The 22,113-nt window shown below is 34.6% G+C and overlaps 2 protein-coding genes across 2 annotated transcripts; one reads left to right on the top strand and one right to left on the bottom strand.

Annotated features, from left to right (window-relative positions):
- Nucleotides 1-874: 874 nt before the first annotated feature.
- ATP6V0C_2 (V-type proton ATPase 16 kDa proteolipid subunit) lies at nucleotides 875-1,439 on the top strand (the record flags this gene model as incomplete). Its single annotated transcript, XM_012937042.3, has 3 exons — nucleotides 875-980; nucleotides 1,018-1,201; nucleotides 1,235-1,439. Exons 1-3 carry the CDS (start codon nucleotides 911-913, stop codon nucleotides 1,437-1,439), a joined length of 459 nt encoding a protein of 152 aa, XP_012792496.2. The 5' UTR covers nucleotides 875-910.
- A 5,477-nt stretch (nucleotides 1,440-6,916) lies between these two features.
- On the bottom strand, nucleotides 6,917-16,385 carry PRDX1_1 (Peroxiredoxin-1; the record flags this gene model as incomplete). Its single annotated transcript, XM_012937038.1, has 3 exons — nucleotides 6,917-7,151; nucleotides 12,442-12,681; nucleotides 16,258-16,385. 3 exons carry the CDS (start codon nucleotides 16,383-16,385, stop codon nucleotides 6,917-6,919), a joined length of 603 nt encoding a protein of 200 aa, XP_012792492.1.
- Between the last annotated feature and the right edge of the window lie 5,728 nt (nucleotides 16,386-22,113).

The raw sequence follows: 22,113 nt of genomic DNA, 5'->3' as shown, positions 1-22,113 counted from the left end.
GGCAGACGACAACGGACTTACCTTTAACACTTCAAAGTGTAAAGTAGTCCATCTGCGACATGTCGCAAACTACAGTTACAACTTAGGAAACTCCTCTCTAGTAGTATCCCAAGTCGAAAAAGATTTAGGAGTCCTGGTGCCCCATGACTTAAAGTCTTACGCTAACTGTGACAAAAATGCCTTCCGAGCAAACCTTGCACTGGTAACGTTGAGGCGCATTTTTGGACAGTTTGACGGACGAACTTTCCATACAATCTTCAATAGTTTCATCCGTCCCCATTTAGAGTACGGAAACATAGTACTCCCCCTCACTCCATAAGGACAAGGTCACTTTGGAGCGTATCCAACGGCGAGCCACGAAATCAGTTCGAGGACTCAAATCTAAGCCTTACGAAGAACGCCTCCGTTCACTAGACCTTTACCCATTAGAGTATAGGCGTCTTAGAGGTGATTTATTAATGGCTTATAGTATTCTTAACACTTCTGGACATCCTCTTAAACACCTACTTAAGCTTAGTTCGAATAATAATCTAAGGGGTAACACCCAGAAACTGGAAACACAACATAGCAAGACGGAATGTAGACACAACTTCTACTCCTTAAGAGTTGTCAAAAGCTGGAATTCGCTGCCGGCCGAGCTAGTCCAAGCGACTTCTCAGGAGTCCTTCAAGAGGCAACTTGACCTATTCTTAAGGACCAAGGACAGCATCACATTATGATTTACCAATTTCTTTTCCTTTTTTATTGTTAACATACCTAGGTTCCTGCCTGGAGGATTTGGTGATCCCCTGCTACTAGACACGGAAGCCTGTTAAGCGAAAGCTTCTTCTATTCCGTCCACAACCATTTGAACCATTTGAACCATTTGACTTTTGAAGACATCTGAGGTGGGCGTTTCGAATTTTTCAGGATGGAGTCCACTCCAGTTTGGGCACCATTTTTGGGTTTAATTGGATGTAGTTCGGCGATGATATTATGCGGTAAAGTATTTTTCCATTTAATAGTTAATATCTTTAGCACTTGGCGCTGGTTACGGCACTGCCATTTCCGGTATGAGCATTTCATGCATTGCAGTATCCCGTCCTGATATCGTCATGAAGACCATAATACCAGTTGTAATGGCAGGGATAATTGCAATATATGGTCTTGTCGTCTCTGTATTAATTGCTCAAAGAATAGACGACAGTTACACCTTATTCATGTAAGTTTTTATCATCTCCAGTGATACATTCAGGTCAATTAATGATCTTGGTGCTGGTTTAAGCGTGGGATTCAGTGGACTGGCTGCTGGCTACGCGATTGGGAAAGTTGGTGACGCCGGTGTGCGAGCAACCTCCAAGCAACCAAGAATGTTTGTTGGAATGGTTCTTATTTTAATCTTTGCGGAGGTACTTGGACTCTATGGACTGATAGTTGCTCTTATTATGTCGACAAAGTGATTTGACTTAAATAACTCCTTACACACTATCGATTCGCATAATAATTATTCCTATATGTTATCTTTTCAAGATTTTGTGATTGGTACATTGTCTCTTTGATATTGATAAACTTAGTTCTTTTACAAAAGTCAAAGGATTCTTCCAATGACTAGTCACATTGCTCTTTATACTAATTATCACCATCTAAGATTCTTTGGTAAAGGAATCAACTAGTTCGGCATTCCGATGGTTTTATGTAATATCCACTCCCATTCCTTCCTTATTTTTAAATTATGACCTTTTTCTAGGAATGTCATGAGTTAGAAGTCAAAAAAGGAAACAAGTTGCGTGTGAAAAAAGCTGGGCTGAGTAAATGTGAGGATTAAACATAACGCATGGTTAGTTAAGCCCAAGCAACCTAGTCAGTTTCACTCAGCGAGATCAAGCTTTGGATAGAAAATAAACATTTTAGTTGGATATAAATGAACAACTTCCTCCTAAGACTAAACCCAACGTGTTGTTGTAAACCCCTAGTAAGAATTTAAAGTCAGTGGCTGCATTCAAAAGGGAGACACCACTGTCTCAGTATTTCCCTAGTTGGCGATATCTAGGCACATAAGACCGATCCGGAATATTATAAAAGATACGTGTTATGACATTTCGAGCATAGAGATCACCATGATACTTTTAAGTTTAAAAGTATTTTGGAACGACTAGACAAGGTGTCGAAACCTCAAAGTGGTTAATTAGAAGCGACACATCAGTAGTTATAGTAGGACTAATTAATTCAATATTCACTTTACAATCATAAAACATCAAATTATTAGATTATTATTTAATGTCTCGGTCTACTTGTTTAATTGGAGATGAGTTTGGTTGCCTCAAATTGGCTAATTAACTTTAGAAACTACTAGTATATCTTGTAAATGATATACTGACCTCTCATAGTAGATTTTCTAATTAAAAGTTTTGATTAATCGTAGACAGTCCTGATAAAATCAAAGGTAATAATGATGAATAGGATTAAATTCAATTAGTTGCCATCTTCAAGTTATTGTATTCAGACGTGGTCTACAGGAAACGTAATCATAGTTTCCTGTGGGCTACTGTAATGAGTGGTTATTTTTCTCTGGTTTCCGAATGATCAAAGTTACTACGAAATAAATTTGGGTGTTTTTTTCTAAATTCATACCTCTTCTGTTGTGATGAGTTGACACTAGTTGTACAGTTTTGGGATATCTTCGTAGCACATAAGCTTTTACATTTGAAAAACCTTTTATCGGGAATTGCTTGACGATAAGGGGAGTATTGGAAGGTCGTAAAAAGCTGTGTAGGTGATAATTTGAAGTACAAATGAAAGGAGTTTTTCTCTGTTAAATAAACAAATATATTTTTACATGGTCGCTGTTAAAATAGTGTGTACACGGTAATATTTGTGCTAAAATCTGATCTATAGCTCACCATAGCTTCTTCCATTTAATGGTCTCCATTGTGTGTAGACGACGAGTAAAGTTACTCCAAACTATGTAGGGTCACTAGTTAGCCCAATAAGCTTAAGCTGGTTATCGGTAAGGTGTACTCGAAATATATTATGCGCCTTAACACTGTGTTGTATGTTCAGTTGATTTCTCTCAAACAAGTGACCATAGGGATCTTATCAACAACAAAAAATAAGATAGTCCTGGCAGATTTGAACTAAACTGTGTTTGGGTCAAAGAATTTAGGTACAATGTGAACGTTTTTAGTACCTAGGATCTGCGTTCCGATCTATCTAGAATATTGATAAACGATCACAATGTTGGTATTTGCATCACGACTGGAGTCCATTACCTATAGATTCTAGCTTCGACACGCAATTCACTAAGTTACGTATTCCGGATGTCCACTAACTTTCTCATGGGGTATAAAGGTATATTCATGTTCGTACAACTGTAGTAAGAGTTGATCTATGCATAAACTAAATATGTAATATAAGCATCAACGTTCGCTTATCCACTGAGCTCAATTATTTGTACATTATAATTATCTAGCTGTTTGGACAGATTATTATGTGAATAGTGTTTTCAAGAATGTGATAATTATATTAAGTCAACTGTTTGGTAGAGCTTTTTATGGGCGATGATGGTTAGTTTGGGAGTAGGTTGGAAGGGAGCTACGGGCGTGTAAACCAAGACGTCACCGGTCCATGAGGACACTGACTAGTAGGCTAACACATGTAGGTAAGTGAGGACTACGTAGCTGGGGTCTGCGTGATTGTCTTAACCAGTGGTTAGATACTCTAGGTGGAACGGCTGAAAAACGTTCGCAATGTCGCAAGTGCATCCACTTTCTATCCTCCCTTGGATCCCAAGTTTCTAAATCCCACATTTTATCTCACTAATTCATTATTTTATATCTTCGATGCCTAATCTTTTCTGTTACCAGTAGTACGGTTACTAACCCTAACACTGGGATTCTCCCTGACTATTTCGTCTCACTGTGCTGATGGGGTGTGGCAATTTGGACCGATGTGGACAATAGCCAGATCATACGTCGCGTTTGGCCGACTTATAGTTCACTAAAGAACAGTTAGGTATGAATTGAATACTTAGTATTGCTTGTTATTTTATCCCTGACTTTTTCTATCTTACTACACTTAGCTTTACGTATTTAATGTTGTAAGTCACCTTCGTCACGTAAGCTAGTCTAACCTTTGTTGGGATTCACCGTCTACTGAAATTGTAAACAGTACGTGAAAAACTAATCTTCATTTTTAGTTATTGCACATGCTTAGAAACTTGATAAGGTTGTTTGCATCGTTCTCAAACAAATTCCTTATTTGTTGCTTTTTTTCGAATGTTCTTGATTGTCTGATACATCACTAATATATTTTTTTGATTGATGGATTTTCTTCCGATATTGATCATATCAAAAATGACGTTGAACAGAAGTAATCACAGGCTAATTATTCTTTAAATGTTTCCCTACAACAGTTCTTCTTGATAATAAGTCTTAGTGGCCTTTAATTTTTCTGTACGTTGATTTTTCCCATAAAATACGTAACAAGACTTTCTTACTTTTGTTGTGATACTTTCATCTGTTACCACTACTAATCACGCAACTATTTACACAAGTATCATTACCATCATCTTCCATATGTTATATATGATGTAAGAGTGACCCAATCACTAACAGGGAAATATAGTAAATCGGTGAGACCAGTCAAAAACAAAGGGGGCAAGCCAATCACTGAGATTCAAGAACGGTGGAACAGGTGGGTAGAACAATTTGATGAATTCTTGAATAGACCAGCCTCGCTGAACCCACCGGAAATCGATGCAGCATGTACAGAGCTTCCTATATATTTCATTTCACCAACGATCAAACAAAACATGGTTATCAGAAAAATCAAGAGTGGGGAAGCTGCAGGACCAGACAATATGGCAGCCGAAGCACTGAAATCAGAAATGGAAGTAACTAAACATGCTCCACGTTCTATTCAAGAAGATATGGGAGGAAGAACAAGTGCCAACAGACTAGAAGGAGGCGTACCTCAACAAGATACCAAAGAAAGATCTGAGCAAGTGTGAGAATTACAGAGACATCACACTAATATCAGTATCAGGAAAAGTTTTCAACAAAGTGTTGTTAAACTGGATGAAATATTCGGTGGAGGTCCAGCTTTGAGATTAACAGTCCGGATTCCGTAAGGATTGGTCGTGCACAAACCAAATCGTGACACCACGGATCATCGTTGAACAAACAATTGAATGGAACTTGTCACTATACATCAACTTCCTTGACTATGAGAAGGCGTTTGACAGTATGGATAGGAGAACATTATGGAACCTTCTTCGACATTATGGTGTATGTGCAAAAATCGTCAACATCATCCGGAGTTGATAGAACGGGCTACACTGCGGAGTTGCTCATGGAAAACAGCTGACAGGATCTGTCCAAGTGGGGATCGGAGTCATACAAGTCTGCTTACTCTCCCTCTCCCTCTTTCTCATTCTTCTGGTAGTTGACTGGATTATGAAGACCACGACATCTGAGGGAAAACACGGAATGCAATGGACAGGTTGTATGCAACTAGATGATTTTTACTTGTGAGATGACCTAGCTCTTCCTTCCTATACACACAAACAAATTCAGGTCAAGAGAACCAGTGTAGCAGCAGCCTCTGCATCAGTAGGCCTTAACATACACATGGGATGAAGCACGGTCCTCAAATACAACACAGAGATCATTAACGCAATCACACTTGATGGTGAAACTCAGGTAGAGGTGGAGACTTTCACGTACCTGGACAGCATCATCGATGAACGTGGAGGATCTGATGGAGATGTAAATGCGAGAATTAGAAGTGCAAGGGGTAACAGGCGTAAGTAAGCGACCCAATCAGAACTGACATGATAACTGATATTTGCACGAATTTAGGAAGCAAATAACTTTTATCCTTTATCACGTGAAATGGTCAACAGAAATACTTTTGTATGGTATTCTAGACAAAATATACTTTTTAAATAATGGAGTATAGCAACTCACGTGCAATTGAGTTTGTTCTCATTTAACTCGGTTAAGCCCTTTTAACTTATTTAGCGGAAAATGTCATCCTTACGATAACAACTTATCGTACCTTTATTATTGTTGTGCTTGTATGAAATATGTATGCTTGAACATTGCTTACCGCATACGCATATATTCATTCTGCTAGCTTTATTATTTGCCGCTTAATTGATTCGATGATCCATTCATCCCCCTATATATATACATGTACATTTACACTCTACACTCTCGGTTCGCTGACTCGTTCATTTGCCTCTCTGCTTTTTGGTGTGAGTTATCTGCTAATAAAACTGTAGTCGCTGCTTCTCTTTGCCTTCTGATTTTAAACACCGTTGAGGATTATATGGTGACGGTTACGAGGGTGATTGGTCGACGGATCACAGCTACTACAGGAGTGAAAAAGGCTCAGTTCTTTTTATGTAGATATAAAATGACGTGCTGACCAGATATCTTGACCCTGAACCTTATCCAAAACTATATAGGTACTCCCGAAAACCTACTTGAGTTTTTACGCGGGTTCAGAAAGACAAATTTCCTTAGCCATAAGAAAAAATTTTCCATTTTGTCAGTTTTGAGATAGAAAAACTTGTAATTCTATAGATTGTGTAGAATCTTTAATATTATCGTTTACACCCAGGAGTTATTCATTTGTAATAACTTTCCTGATTGATTGACAACGGGCTTACATCCACGGTTATTTTGAAAATAGTTGAAGTTTGCACTGCGCTCTTAGCTTAGATAATTTATCTTCTTTTAAATGTTCTCAAATTATTTGTCTCGAATTACGATCATTATCAATCATGTAACAAAGTTACCTATGTGAGTATTAAACTGCCTTTTTCATCAGTTTATTTAAATAATGATACATATAAATAAATGAACAGTTTAATAATGAAACTGCATACTATAGATATTTTACTTCACTATTTTGTGTAGACAATAATTATGTGTTAGTGAACAGGGACATTTTCTGTAGACGAAGCAAAAAACTCTTTACTAGCATTTGGATCTGGTTTAATTGTTTTCTTACCAGCTTTCCAGTTAGCTGGACATACTTCACCATGTTTTTCTACGAATTGAAATGCATCCAACAGTCGTATAGTTTCATCGACAGACCGACCAACTGGACGATCATTTACCGTTATCTGACGGAGTATGCCTTTACCATCAATTATAAATAATCCTCTGCAGTAGTAGAAATAATAGTAAAAAAGAAACAGTATGGAATTACAGAAAATTTAATTTAAGTGTTTGCAATACAATATTGTCATAAAATGGCATTCCATATAAATAACGCATAGACATAATAAATTAAAAGTAAATAAGTATCTTGATATCAGCTCATCGAAATAAATTTGTAGCTTTTTGGTTCATGTTCGCTTTTCAGAAATACTTTTATGAATGCTATCATTTCTTAAAGACTTGACTAAATCCATGATTGCAATGTATCGTTACTGATAGGTGTATTCTTGAATTTTATGATTCTGATTGATGCTTAGGTTTTGAAAAAGTTTGTAAAATCTTGTCGAACGAAATTAAGTTACTAATGAGCTGACTACTATAGTTTTATCAGTATGCGATTGTAGAGATTGTTGAATTTCATTGAAATCACGAAGTGATCTAAGAAAACCCCATACTGATTATCATGTACTAACTAGTGATTCGTTTTGACGGGTGGTTTTCAGAGTTCCAGTGAGAAACCATAACCAGTAGAGCTAAGCTGTGTCTGTTGAAGGGACGGTACCCAATAAAGATAATAGAAGGTCGCACAATATCGCTAGCTGATTGGAGTTAAATTTGTACATCATTGGACTCGGTTCAGTGGTCTAGAGGTTGAGCGTTTGCGTACGAGATCGAAGGTCCTGGGTTAGGTTCCCTGCTGCTGGTTCATGGATGCACACCGCTTAGGATTTATGCACTAGTGCGAAACGGCTGTTGACTGCTTCTAGGTTTCCAGTGGTTGTCTAACACAGATCAGCTCGTGATTTCAATGATATTCACATGTAACAACTCCACTAAATAAAATATTTCAACTGAGTTGTAGCAGCCCTGTTGCATGCATCATTAAACTTTTCTTTGAGTTTCTAACAGTTGTATATTCCCAGTTTTTTGTGCACATCAGTAACGATTGAGAATAATCTGTATGCTTCTTTAAATTGTTGAATTTTTCGTTGCATCTTCTATTTCGGTTGCCTGAAATTTAATCTATATCACATATTTGGTCTTGTTGATGTGCGTCCTCAATTGTTGTTAGTTAAAACACGAATTTCAGCGAAGGGATCTCTTTTCAACGAATTTATTATCAAGCTGTACAATCATATATATATGAAAAATTTGTTTTTGTAAAAGTACTAATTCCGTCAGGAAATGTGAACACAGTTAATAAAAAAAGGTTATAGTACTAGATTATGTAATACGAATAATAACAATAACAATAGATTTAGTGAATATAATAAGATGAATAACTAGAAAACGACCAACTAAGCTCAATGATCAATCAATTTCACCTATACGTCAGATATATGGACGACACGTTTATCGTTTGTGACAATAATATTGATTTAGATGATATTCTACACACCTTTAACTCATGCCACCCTTCTATAGACTTCACGTTGAAAAAGGGAACGGGACCAATCAATTCCTTTTCTCGAGGTACGTCTGACGAGAAGGAGTAATGGTTCTTTAAAAAGATCCATCTTTAGAAAACAAACATGGAATGGACAGCTAACCAACTTCTATAGCTGGGTTCCGTTAAGTAGAAAGAGAAACCTCATCCACTCTTTATGTTATCGAATACGTCAGATATGCAGTAAGGAATGCATTAACGAAGAACTTGAATTCCTCAAGAAAACCCTGACGGAAAATGGCTACCCAGAACGGTTCATGGAAAAGAATATGAATAAAAGTAGTTGTGACAAGAAACCTAGTTGTTCCGTTACGAAGGAAAACTTTATATAAGTCTGAAATTTAAAGGTGATCGAACATCAGACGTAATCAAAAACCGTCTAACAACAACTATTAGAAGAACATTTAACGCGGCAAAACTGCAAATAACCTTCACTAGTAGAAACTTATTTTCTGTATTCATAAAAGATAAGCTTCCGCGTCTGGTCGCCTCCATGTGCATCTACCAGTTCACCTGCTCTTGTGGAGCAAGGTACATTGGCCGTAGCCAGCGCTCGCTTTCAACTCGGATACGAGAACATATCCCAGCTTGGTTCTATAAGGCGGAAAGGAAAGTAGTTAGGAGTTCTATACTTGAACACCTAATCGACTGTAACCATTCTACAGATCCAAAAAAATGAATTTAAGGTTGTTTATGATTCGTTCAAATCTACCCAGATTTCTTCGTATCCAACTCCTAAAAATAGCCGAAGCTCTTACAATCCAGGAGCTTAAACCAGAACTATGCGTACAAAAGAAGTACGTCTTATCGTTATCATTACCTTGGCCTTAAGTATTTTGATTATCCAATTATTATTATTATTATTATTACTGCATTCCCCCCTTTACTCACGTCTTATATTCTCATTGCTTTATTCCTAAATGCTCATCATATCACCTTATTTATTTATTTTTTACACCTCTATGACCTTTAATTATTATTAAAAAATCTTTTAATCATCTTATTATATTCACTAAATCTATTGTTATTGTTATTATTCGTATTACATAATCTAGTACTATAACCTTTTTTTATTAACTGTGTTCACATTTCCTCACGGAATTAGTAGTTTTACAAAAACAAAATTTTCATATATATACGATTGTACAGCTTGATAATAAATTCGTTGAAAAGAGATCCCTTCGCTGAAATTCGTGTTTTAATTTTAATGTTTAAATGGGAACTATCTGTTGTTAGTTACTCACAAATTAACCTAAGGAATACTCTATTATAAGGAATCAGATAGCAGTAACAACCGTCCCCCCACAAGTTGATTATCCCAACGCCATCTGATTCACGCTACATTGATAGACTGAGGTTGTACATTATAGATTAATAGCTTTTGAAGCTTCTTGAATTTGAAGATGAGTTCAAAATATTGGTTGTTTGTATCAGTTACTTATTTCAGGGAGAGGTTTTTAAACAAGGATTATCATCTCACTGAACACTTAAGATATACAAGCTGTTTAGTAATCTTACTCCTGTGAGCTTGAGTGAGTCTTTTAACTTTTCACCAGCGAATTCAATTTGTTTGTTGATAGGATGTGTTGGGAAACATAGAAAAATTAGAGGAGAAACGGATAAGGGACGAAGAAACACGTAAAACACATAAAACACCTATGATTAGTTGGTGGTTGGAGGTAGTCGACAGCAAACCCTGAACCTGGGTTTCGTGCTACTTGGCACTAGTCAGCAAGGTGTACCTGTAATCTTGAGGGAACTGGTGTTCCCTGATGGACTCGATCCCGTGTCACCCAGTTTCACAGTTAGAGACGTTACTACTGAGCTGTCCGGGCCGCTACCGACCTCCTGTAGGACTGAGATGTAGTCACAATTGATTGATCACTAGGTGGTGATCAATGTCATGTGTGTCAAGTCCTTCTTAGTGCAGATCGAATGCTATCGATCATACTGCAATGTGGCCACGCGTCTAGGTGACTCGACACTGCGTGCACTATGTTGAGATCAGATGGTGGTTGGAGGTAGTCGACATAAAACACTTGTCTAATGCTCAAGTAAAACGTGAAATAATCCCGGGGATAGAAACCCATTGACTGTGATTCCCATTTGCTCACGAACCACTAATGTCTGTGCTCTTCATGATCACGGTCTAGAGCGTCCTGATGGGCAAACCAATGCTAATTCAACACAATTTACCTTCAAATTATAGCATCTGGACTGGCCTGTGTAAGCACCTAAACTGAAGATAGAGAGTGAAGTAGTCGAACGCGTCAACGACTTCGTTTATCTTGGAAGTCTGACCAGCCCTAATGGGTTGGTATCTGACGAAATCTCAGCACGGATTCAAAAAGCTCGTTTGGCTTTTGTCAGTTGATGAGGCTGTGAATTTTCATCGGCTGAGATGGTTGAGCTACGTGTTACTTATGTCTGAACACCGATTACCACGACGCTTAATGCTGACTAGTGTTAGAAAGACTTTTGGAAGAAAGTTAGGGGCGGCCAAATCAAAACGTGGCATCAGTGCTTGAGGTCACTAACTTCTAGTCTGAGCCATGTTGGTAGATGCAGACTACTTGGTTGGGTTCCGCGTGACTATCGTAACCAATGATTGGAGACTGGATGACATGGCTCAAAATCGATCACAATGGCGTAGGTGTATATACTCTTTGTCTTCCCTTAAACCGTGAGATTAAAACTCGCTTCATATCCTTCTTTCTACAAACTAATTTTTTCTTCCTGTACTATACCCTTATATGCAATCTTTCTTTTATATATTACCACCTCTGAATTAACTACTTCTATGAATTTACTGTTCATCTTGTTGTGACAAAAATCGTTTCACTTCTGTATTGAAATTCGTCTATGGTTAAGTGTTTCACACATTTTTACTACGAACAGAATAATATCATTTACAACATTGATAGACGACTGCCTCAATGTTCAGACTGAATTATTTTTGTACGATGAGCTGATAGCCGATTATTCAGGTGATATTTTTCCGTAGGATGTTAATCATTGAACAGTAAAACGACATATAACAGGTATGAACTGACACTACTGGTTCGATAATTTATGAGCGTTTGAGGCAACTCGGTATTGTATTTGAGCATCGTATGAACATCAACTCTGGAACAAAAGTTCACCCGGCTGATGAGTCCCAAACGGAAGAAAACAGACGTCCTGAACTTCAGTGCTAGCTACGACTTATATATATATATATTCAGACTTGTTAACATCGCATTGTTAATTCTGCTCATTAGCAAGGATATATATACATGTACGTATATAAAACAAATAATTTACATTTAAAGAGTTGATTCTGTTTGATAACTCCTTTCTTAGAACTTCTTGAAAATCATACATTTCAAAATCCTATTAAAAGGGATTTCGTTGGAATTCTCACTACAGAAACTTTCTTTGGTATTTTTAATACACGATATAACTACATGAAGTTCCTTACTGTTACAGTTATTGGCTTAAACTACTAGTTTTTAATATAAATTTTGAGTAGTACTACTAATGCCTGAGTCTCTCTCTCTCTCTCTCTCTCTCTCTCTATATATATATATATATATATATATATATATATATATATATCATTCTTTAAGTGTTAAGTTTAGTATATTGTCGATAATCTAGCTACTTGTGTTGCTCACCTGTTTGATACTTCATAAAATTGAAACTCATCAAGAGAGGTTTGCGGATTGCAAGAAAGTTTTTAAAAGAAACATTATTAGTAAAATATCATTAATTGTAATTGGCAGGACACTATCAGTATTATTAGTGTATTTTCTTTTGTTATGTATACATTACAATCATTTCATTTGCACAATTAATAGGATTTACCTGAATGCATTACCCTCTTCTTCATCAAGTACACCATATGATCGTGAAATACATTTTGTTGTATCAGCTAAAAGTGGTATTTTCATTGGACCTAGTCCACCTGCTTTACGGTCCATATTTGTCCATGCCAAATGACAATATTCAGAATCTGTTGAACAGGCAATAACTTGACAATTTCTTTTTTCAAAATCTTCAACGCGTTCACTATATGCTATAATTTCAGTTGGACAGACAAATGTACTGTAAAAGGAATAAATATATACAGAGGAATACTTCTGTAACAGTAGATCAATGATGTGTTCTAAACAATTTCATAAGTGTACGCCATGTAATCTGTAATACACCACAAATGATCTTGCTAGGTTATCTACTTTTCATTTGCACCCGAAAGAAGTTCTGTATTTCTGTACATCAAACTTAGTTCAGTCCACTTATCAGTGACTTCATGGATTTTGTGCTATGTTTTGGTCTGGCCGCCCCTACCTTTCTTCTAACCTACTCCTACAATATAAAACATCGCACGTCTGTGATTGAGCATACGTAATACGTGTCCCAGCCATCTCAACTGATGAAGTTTCACTACTTCATCAAATGATTGTTTACAAATAAAATATAAAAATTCTTTTATGATAATATATAGTTCTTAGTGTAATAAAATCATTTAATGTTTTTTTCTTGTTATCATTATCATAAGAGGCTTTTGGAGATTATATGATTTAGGGTTTACATTACGAACTGATTTTTACTAGGAAAACATTAGTGACAGCATAGTAATGTGTACTAAAAGTTTTGTTAGAGATCGTACTTAGGGAATTCAGGACTTACAATGAGTACTCAACATTAAAACCACCGAGTTACTATCGAATGGTTCATATTTTTAACTACAATCAACTAGAGATACTGTACAATCATTATCAACTACAATCATTGACATCTACCTAAAATGTAATATGGTTGAACTTCATAGGTTACAATAGATTATGATATGCATTCACATTTAATCTCGTTACGCAATGTTATACTTCTTCCAGTCAGCACCAATACTATATACAGGAAGTTAATTTGCTTCTATGTAATATTAAAGGTTTAATTGTTGAGACAGAATCTTTGATAAGTTTTGTGACATGATATAAATACTGTGTTTTATGAAAAATACCATTTTAAAGATACAGTTCAAGTAACATCTATGAGACATTCAGGATAAATAGTCAAACAAGAAATTTCTAATTAATTCTAGTTAATCCACAGGTAAATGACTCATAATCTCAACTGTTGAAATTACTACAATCTCCACAAAACCCCTTATAATATAAAATGACTTTAGTTTATCATCAATAGCTTGACATTGGGATAAGTTAGTGATAACTATTTTTATAATATACATATCTCTCTCTAATTTTCCTTTCCAATTGAACGAAAGTACATATTTGCAACTAAACTTTGACACTTTTTGGTTAACCAGTAGTAACTATTCAAGTAAAAGGCACATTACTTGATTTTCCCAATTCAACGTATTTCTACCTATCCAGATACTCTGATGGAATAAAGCTGTATTAGGTAAACAATCAAGAAGCATAAAAAAAAACAAGTTAGCGAGCGTTTTACTTCATAGTTTCAATAATGTTAAACAGAATCCATGATCATTTCTGTTCTAATTGATAGTTGTTATTTGATAGATAAAACTAAGTCACTGAACGTTATTTACGATATTCCTTCACATTTTTCTAACTAGTTCCTTAAACATACTGTGGAGATATGCCTGACAAGCTTATTTTGTAAATAGTTTTTGATGTTATTTGTATTTATTTTGTCAGTTTTTCACTGCATGTACATTTATCATTGAATGATTGTACGTGTTGTTTAAGTGTATAACCTTGAACAGACTTTCCTTCCGTTGTGTAACTTCATAGCATGACATACTGTTGATTGCTAACAAATACATTGTTGCACACATATCCTTCGTTCTACATTCACTTGTGATTGTGTTAAATGAACTCTAAATCAAATACTATCTACATTTATAGACTGTAATCGGAATATATCATAATCTACGTTAGATTATACCACTGGGGAATTTATCAACCTTACTGGAATCATTAATCATCTATAATTGTGGATTTTTGGTACCAGACTCAATCAGAACACGCACAAACCTGGTGAACTAAGTAACGTCCCTCATTTTTGTTGTGTTTGTAACATTTAACTGATATATATTAACATTACTATTTGTCCTTACTAACACTGTTATTGTCATTTTTGAGTTCGAATATTGTCTAGTCCACCACAATACTGGTAGTACTGGAATAAAGTTCATAATATTCCTATCTTTCTGTTATAATCAAAAAAGATCTAATTGACATTTTCACTTATTCTATCTACCTCTTTTCTATAGTTATATTCTTTGAAATCATTCTTTTTATATTTCATCTTGTGTATTTACTCAGACTGGTTACTTATACATTTTACACTTTAGTATTATTATTATTAGCTTTATTCACTATTATATATATTTTTGGTACAATGTAGAATTTTGAGCACGAGATATTTCAAAAAGTTTCCTTTTCTTATTTCTTAATCGATCTTGATGTTAAATATTGAATGACTGCCAGTTAGCTATTAGCAGTTCAGGAATTGATATCTGAATAATGTACATTCTTTTCAATGCATATTGCCCGCAATCCCAATGTCTCTGAATGTTTTTTTTTTATAACTGAATAGGTTATAAGACTAATAGGCATAGTGATGTATTAAAACAAACAAGCAAAAAGATAACTTGTTGAAATATCCAGATAGTAGGAACAGGTAGCCCAGATAATGTAATCTGACTTATAAATTGTCTTGGTTTATTGACTACTTTTTCTCATGTATACGTATCAATATCATCATCGTCATTTGTAAAGATTTTATTAGGTGTATACGAGGTAGGGATCATTGTCTAATGTTTCCCTTTTTTTCTTTTACTTTTTGTTTTTAAACATCCATTTACACACTAACTACTTGATCATAAACAGTTATAATATGCTTACTGTGTTTGAAAGATTCACATCGTATACTAGATATTATGGGTGAGACTATAATTTATAGATGAACCAATCATAGGTCTCGGATTTTGGCGCGAAATTCAGCCATACATTTGGCTAAAGTGAAACCTGATAAAAATGCAAATGAAATCAATATTGTTGATATGTTTTGTTTCGAAGTTGTTCACAACAATCTGACGACAGTGAAGCATTTATGAAGAATATAGTAAAATATAATCTTTTTATTACAAGAGAATATACTAAAGTAATAAATAAATTTATCAAATAGGCCTTCAAAATAATGATTCCTATCTGACATTTGATGATATTGTCCAGAATGACGATAAATATCAAATTTTCTAAGGCTTATATGAATCAAAGTTACCAAAAACACCATCGACTATTAGTGATCTTAATCAGAGAGGAGTTTTGTGAAGATTATAATAATTTAATAATTGAATTCATGAGTCAATTGAAGCTAGACCACCATGGAAAACCTTGATGCATTGGACAGTCGTTCCATCTTAGTATGGGACTCCTCAGCAGTATTCATCCCTGATCCCAGCCCGTGAGATTCAAACCCATGAACTATCGGTCTCTCACGCGATCGCTTAACCACTAGACCACTGAGTCGGCTGGCATCCAACGATGTTAATGTCTAGCTTCAATTGACTTATGATCTCAACTATTAAAATTACTAGAATATCTAACTGGAACTTGATGTCATATCTTTTACACATAGTTCAATATTTAATCAAATGATTCAAAAACAAAAATGGCTTAAAATTTAACTTACAAATCTGCAGGATAAAAGAATAATACAACATATTTGCCCAAATAATCTTGTAAACTGATTTGCTTAAATGTACCATTAATGACAGCTTTTCCTTTGAAATTAGGTGCAGGTTTTGTTGGAATAAGCATCGTATTATTGGGATAAAAAAAACAACTTTGAAAATGTTTGAAACAAGATTTTATATACCCCCGAAATTGTATTGGCTTTCCTTTAGTATGTTGATTTAATTGGCTTTTAGGAAGATAATTACTTTGTTAAAGTATATTCTGTTACATAGTTTATGTTGATCTTTATTCTATTGGTTCAATTTATATTACACTTAAAATGAACTAATTTAGTTGAAATTAAGTAAGTATACGTCCATTTGTTTTGTTTTAATGAGAAGTGTTATTTTGTAAAGATTTTAATAGGTGTATACGAGGTAGGGATCATTGTCTAATGTTTCCCTTTTTTTTCCTTTTACTTTTTGTCTTTGAACATCCATTTACACACTAACTACTTGATCATAAACAGTTGTAATATGCTTACTGTGTTTGAAAGATTCACATCGTATACTAGATATTATGGGTGAGACTATAATTTATAGATGAACCAATCATATATATGATAATAGGTTTCGGATTTTGGCACGAAATTCAGCCATCCATTTGGTTAAATAGAGTTTTGGCATTATTAACTGATGTCAGTTCCTGATAAAAACTCTAAATGTAATTCCTAACCCTAACTGCAAACTGTAAATCATAACTCTAATACGTCATTCTGGTTTATCACCCTCATTTTGTCCTATTTATTAGGTGAACACTCTCAAGGTCACCTTAGTGTTGTTGAAAGGTCGTCCATAAATTATAATCTCACCGATATTGGGTAGTTTTAATCACTTTTTTTGTAAAAGTTAGTCAGATTTAATAGAATAATGAATACAGTTTGGTATTTGTGTGGCGATGCAGTAATCATTGAATCATAAAATGTTTATAATCAAGTAACAGATACTTTTGATTAAAGTATTCCACTAATATGATAGGAATAATTTGAACTTTTGTATTGAATCTATCCTAACTTTAGTTTTGATTGATTTGACTTTGAAAATCAAACAGGATATATTGCTTTACTAGAGATAGAAGATGTATCTAGTTGTTATAAATAGTGAAGTTAATCTACCTAATAGTAAGACAGTTTATACTTTGATTTAAGTCTACTTCGGTCGGTATCTTTTTGATTTTCGTTAATGTAATATCTAATTAATAATATGTAGCATAATTAAAAGCAAACTAATAGAAGATATCAGAAGGGTTTTTGTGGATAATATAGTAATTTCAAAGGTTGAGATCATGAGTCATCTGAAGCTAGACCACCATGGAAAACCTGGAAGCACTGGATGGCCGTTTCGTTCTATTATGGGACTGTTCCATCCCGATCCCGCGAGACTGATAGGCCCTGGGTTTGAATCTCACGAGGCGAGACCGTGGATGAGCACTGCTGAGGAGTCCCACAATGGGACGAAACGGTTTTCCAATGCTTCCAGGTTTTCCTTGGTGGTCTAGCTTCAATTAACTCATGATCTCAACTATTATAATAGAAGATTCTTGAACGAGGCTCCCATTTTTATGGGTACTGTTCTCATTTTAACTACTCCTTAAGAATAGATTTAATTATGGGTTTAAGAAACTGTGTAACTGGACAGTTTAGTAAACGAGAACTTTAATATTGTGAACACTTTGACATTTCAGTTTTCAACATGTAAATATTTCTACATCCTTGACTTTTAAAAGTATTGTAATACGAATTCTATGCTCTGAATTATGTATAATAGATTCATTCCTATTGTGTGGCTGATGCATTTGAGGCAACCATGTATTTTATATGATACTAAATCAGAACAGATGGGACAATTGAGCAAGTCATTTTAATACAATTATTTGCATTCATACTTATCATAATTAACAACGATAAGCTTGTATGTATTTAGTCAGTTGTGATGACTAAAGTGGAATACTAGCTTTTTAATTCAATGCTACTAATACTGTTACAGTTCTCATTGTCATCGTGGTAATGAAGTTGAAAGTTCAAGAATGTATATGTTAACTGTTACACTCTTCAAGGAGTTATGATCAAAAGTAGATTGTATGTAACAAGTGGAGTTCATGGATAGTAATAAACACGAAATAAACCAATAACGATAATAAACATTTAATAATAATGTGAGGTTAGTGAAACAACACTGAATCCTATCTAATTTATATATTATCTTCAATATATATATCTACCATGGAGGAATGTTCACAAGATTTTAAACTGTTTATGGTAAATCGTCAAGGTCAGTGATATCTGATGTTGATTAATAAATCGGTGGCATGAAACTGTGATGTACTGTAGCTTCATCATAACATGTCCTGATTGTTCTTTTTCAATCTATACTTTTAAATATAAACTTCTAATGGTAACAATTCATTGTAGAATATATTAAACCAATAGAAAAGTATAGTTGCTTAGTTAGAGTGAGCCAAACTAAAAAGTTATTAGATGATAAAACTAACATAAAACTGTTTAATTTAGGTAGTTACATCATTCCAGTTAACTTGTGTCGATTAAAACTATCAGACTAATGATGATTCATTATTCATTATTTCGAATATAATCAAAAATCTACATTAGTAGTAAATTACAAATTGATAAGTCGTCTAATTGAACGCTAGATTCGGTTTCCTAATCTCTTCTTTTGGAACGTTACTAAACGTAGTAGCATAATGTGACTTTAAGCCCGGCTAGTATCACGTAATTTATTCGCCAATCGAAATACGACTTATGCAATCTTGGTACTGTGCCAAACCAATGATTTTCGACCGATATGAGCAGCCTAGCGTCATTATTGATCCTTTACTCACCTAGCCCGTCCAGTTGAGTCCAGAATAACAAAAACAGCTTACATTATGCGAATCATTTAGTTCAGACATACTTGGTTTATATACCAGCCAAACAGACCTCATCGCACCATAAAATAGGAAATAACATTTATACATGATCAAGCAAAAAAGTGGGCTGTGAACGTGAGAGATGGTAATCAATAAGCTGAACATAACTTAAGAACAGTAAATCGTATAATGATAAATTATAGATACAAATGAAGCTTATAATAAGGAGAATATAAATATACATAATCAAATTACTGAATAGTAACACTATAAGAATATATAGATAATATTAATCCACTAATCGTTCTCTGGAATTACTCGTAATTTAATCTTCACTAGGATATAACAACATAGTAATATAAGTAATCATCCAATCAGAAACGCCACATGTGACTTTTCACTGTCTAGATGTTTCTGGAAAAACGTCTATTGAATACTAATTGGATAAGATGTTACTTAACGTTTTCAGAGCTATTTTTTTTGTGTGGCTTTTTTCAAGGAATTTTCTGAATCTCTACAACACAAACAAATCTTTTATTTTTCATTATAAAGATGTTCATTTAAGGACAAGAGATAATGATTTTTGTCATTTGAGATTATAATTGAATATCAAGTTTAATACATAAATAAGTAGATGTTTGGAAATTTTAATTACTACTTTACAATCAAAGTAAAATATTGGTAATTTTTTTTTCAAAAAGAGGACATAAATATTGAAACAAACTATTCATTAAATCATCTTTATCTTTGAAATATGTTATTCTGTATACATTTGCGTATACAATACTGTGTGTGTAAAATAGTGAACATTTATTCCTACTTAGTTTATATGTTAGAGACAACGCCTTACTATTATTAGTAGTATTTTTTTTATATCAAACAATAAACTGAAGTTGATGGAGGTCAGTAGTGCATTCCTCCCCTCTGAAAGCACCCAATACAGACAACGCCGCCTCGCCAAGACACCCTACTCGATGTCACCTCTTCGCACTAGACCGCTTCAACTAGTACCTTAGATCCAGGCTCGCAACGGCATCCACAGAACAGCACCCTTCCCCCGCACTTGGTTGGCAGCGACACCAAATATAGTGAACGAGAACACAAATGGGGGAAATCGAATGTATTTCAACACAAAATTACAGAATCTTTTAGTAAAATTTGAAAACCATACAGTAAATACTTCTTTTGCAAAGTGTAATCAACTGTTTCAAACTTGGCTGTTCCTTCTGAAAAATGTAAAACAGTTGCCTCAAAACTTCATTGTTCTTTTATTTTCACATCAATCATTCTCTGTTCTCGTTTTCTTTTCTTCAATCTTCTTAATCTTCTGCTGCCAGGTATTTCACTTCCGGTTGATGATACACACTATTTATATCTATCGATATCAGTAGCACACACTACACAGGTTGTATGTTTCTTCCCATTTGGGACTCTTCAGCATCCGTGACTCAAACCTAATACCGTTCGCTCCAAACACTATCGCGTTATTCATTTAGCTGCTTACAAAGCTTGTGACTGAAGACAATATCGAGATAATCTGCGCAGGGTGCATATATGCCAATAAAAGTGACTGATCAATTTCAGTCCTAAACATTAATGGGAAGATTCAAGAAACTAATACAAAAATGAAATAAACTGGTTACCTTACTTTAATGTTAATTTATTTCTGTTCTAAGATTTAAATAATTCATACTCTTGGATTGATTTATGAAGTCATTGAATAATAAGTTCTACAGAGTATTAATAAATTAATTGTTTGATATTTTGTATTATTTTTCAGTCATATACAAGTAATTTTAATAGTTGAGATCATGAGTCAATTGAGGCTAGACCACCATGGGAAACCTGGACGTACTTAACGGCCGTTTCGTCCCATTGTGGGAGTCCTCAGCAGTATTCATCCACTACTCCGCCTCGCAGGATTCGAACCCAGGGCCCATCGATCTCGCGCGTGAAACTATTAAAATTACTACAATCTCCACAAAACCTCTTCTGATATTATGTATAAGTCTATATTGGACCAATTATTAAGTCAACAGATTAAAATAAATGTGTTCATTAATGATGTAATCATAGTAATAAGGACTTGTTACTGTGATAATTTAAGAATAACTGTTGAAACATTTTGAATACTCCAATCAAACTGTAATTTTCTCATTGAAAATATTTATATAATGTGAAGTAAACCAAGATTATTTTATCTACTCTTTATTCTAAGAGCATACATAAGATTATTTGATTATTAACAGCAAGTGTATAATAAATAATTGAATGATTGTTGATGAGTGATCGTCTGAGATGTACAGTTTTCGGTGGGTGCTTAGGAAAACTAGTGGTGACCTATCTTTCTTTACTCGTAGTGTATGAGTTTGAACTACATTCAAGTTGAAAAACGTAGTTTGTGATGACGTGAAGAGACTATATGTCTACCTTTGACTTAACTATTGTGGTGACTTAAAATAACATTAGGCTCAACTCAGTGTAGAAGGAGGTGATTTGAGCTTCCAGTCATTAATTAATCTAACTTCAAAATTAGCTTCAGTCTTATTTTAGGCATACTAAGAGAAAATTAAAGATAATGCTTACTCATATATTTCCTAGTGACCACAGTTTTTGATAAAGATCACAATATCAACAATCCTTTCGTTGTCGTTCTGCGATAGCAAATTTAACGGTCCTGTTCTTATCATATATGGTGAATATTCTTTGTGATAGCTAACATTGACTGTTTTATTGTACATTATAACCCAGTATAAATGCTAAATTGTTCAGAGAACGTATAACGACTTGCTTTAACTGAAATGCCATTTTGCCTGTAGAGATCCGTTCACTAGGAGCTTTCTACATCATTAAGAAACCATCAGGCCTCTGTGCAGATTAATGAATTCTTATAGTTTAAACTACGAACAGGTCGTAGCTAAAGGACCACTGAAAAGCGTGTACAAAA

This window comes from Schistosoma haematobium, chromosome 4 (genome assembly GCF_000699445.3).
Source record: "Schistosoma haematobium chromosome 4, whole genome shotgun sequence".
NCBI classification, from domain to species: domain Eukaryota; kingdom Metazoa; phylum Platyhelminthes; class Trematoda; order Strigeidida; family Schistosomatidae; genus Schistosoma; species Schistosoma haematobium.
The sequence above is the reverse complement of the archived record's forward strand: the minus strand, read 5'-3'. Positions and strand labels throughout refer to the sequence as shown.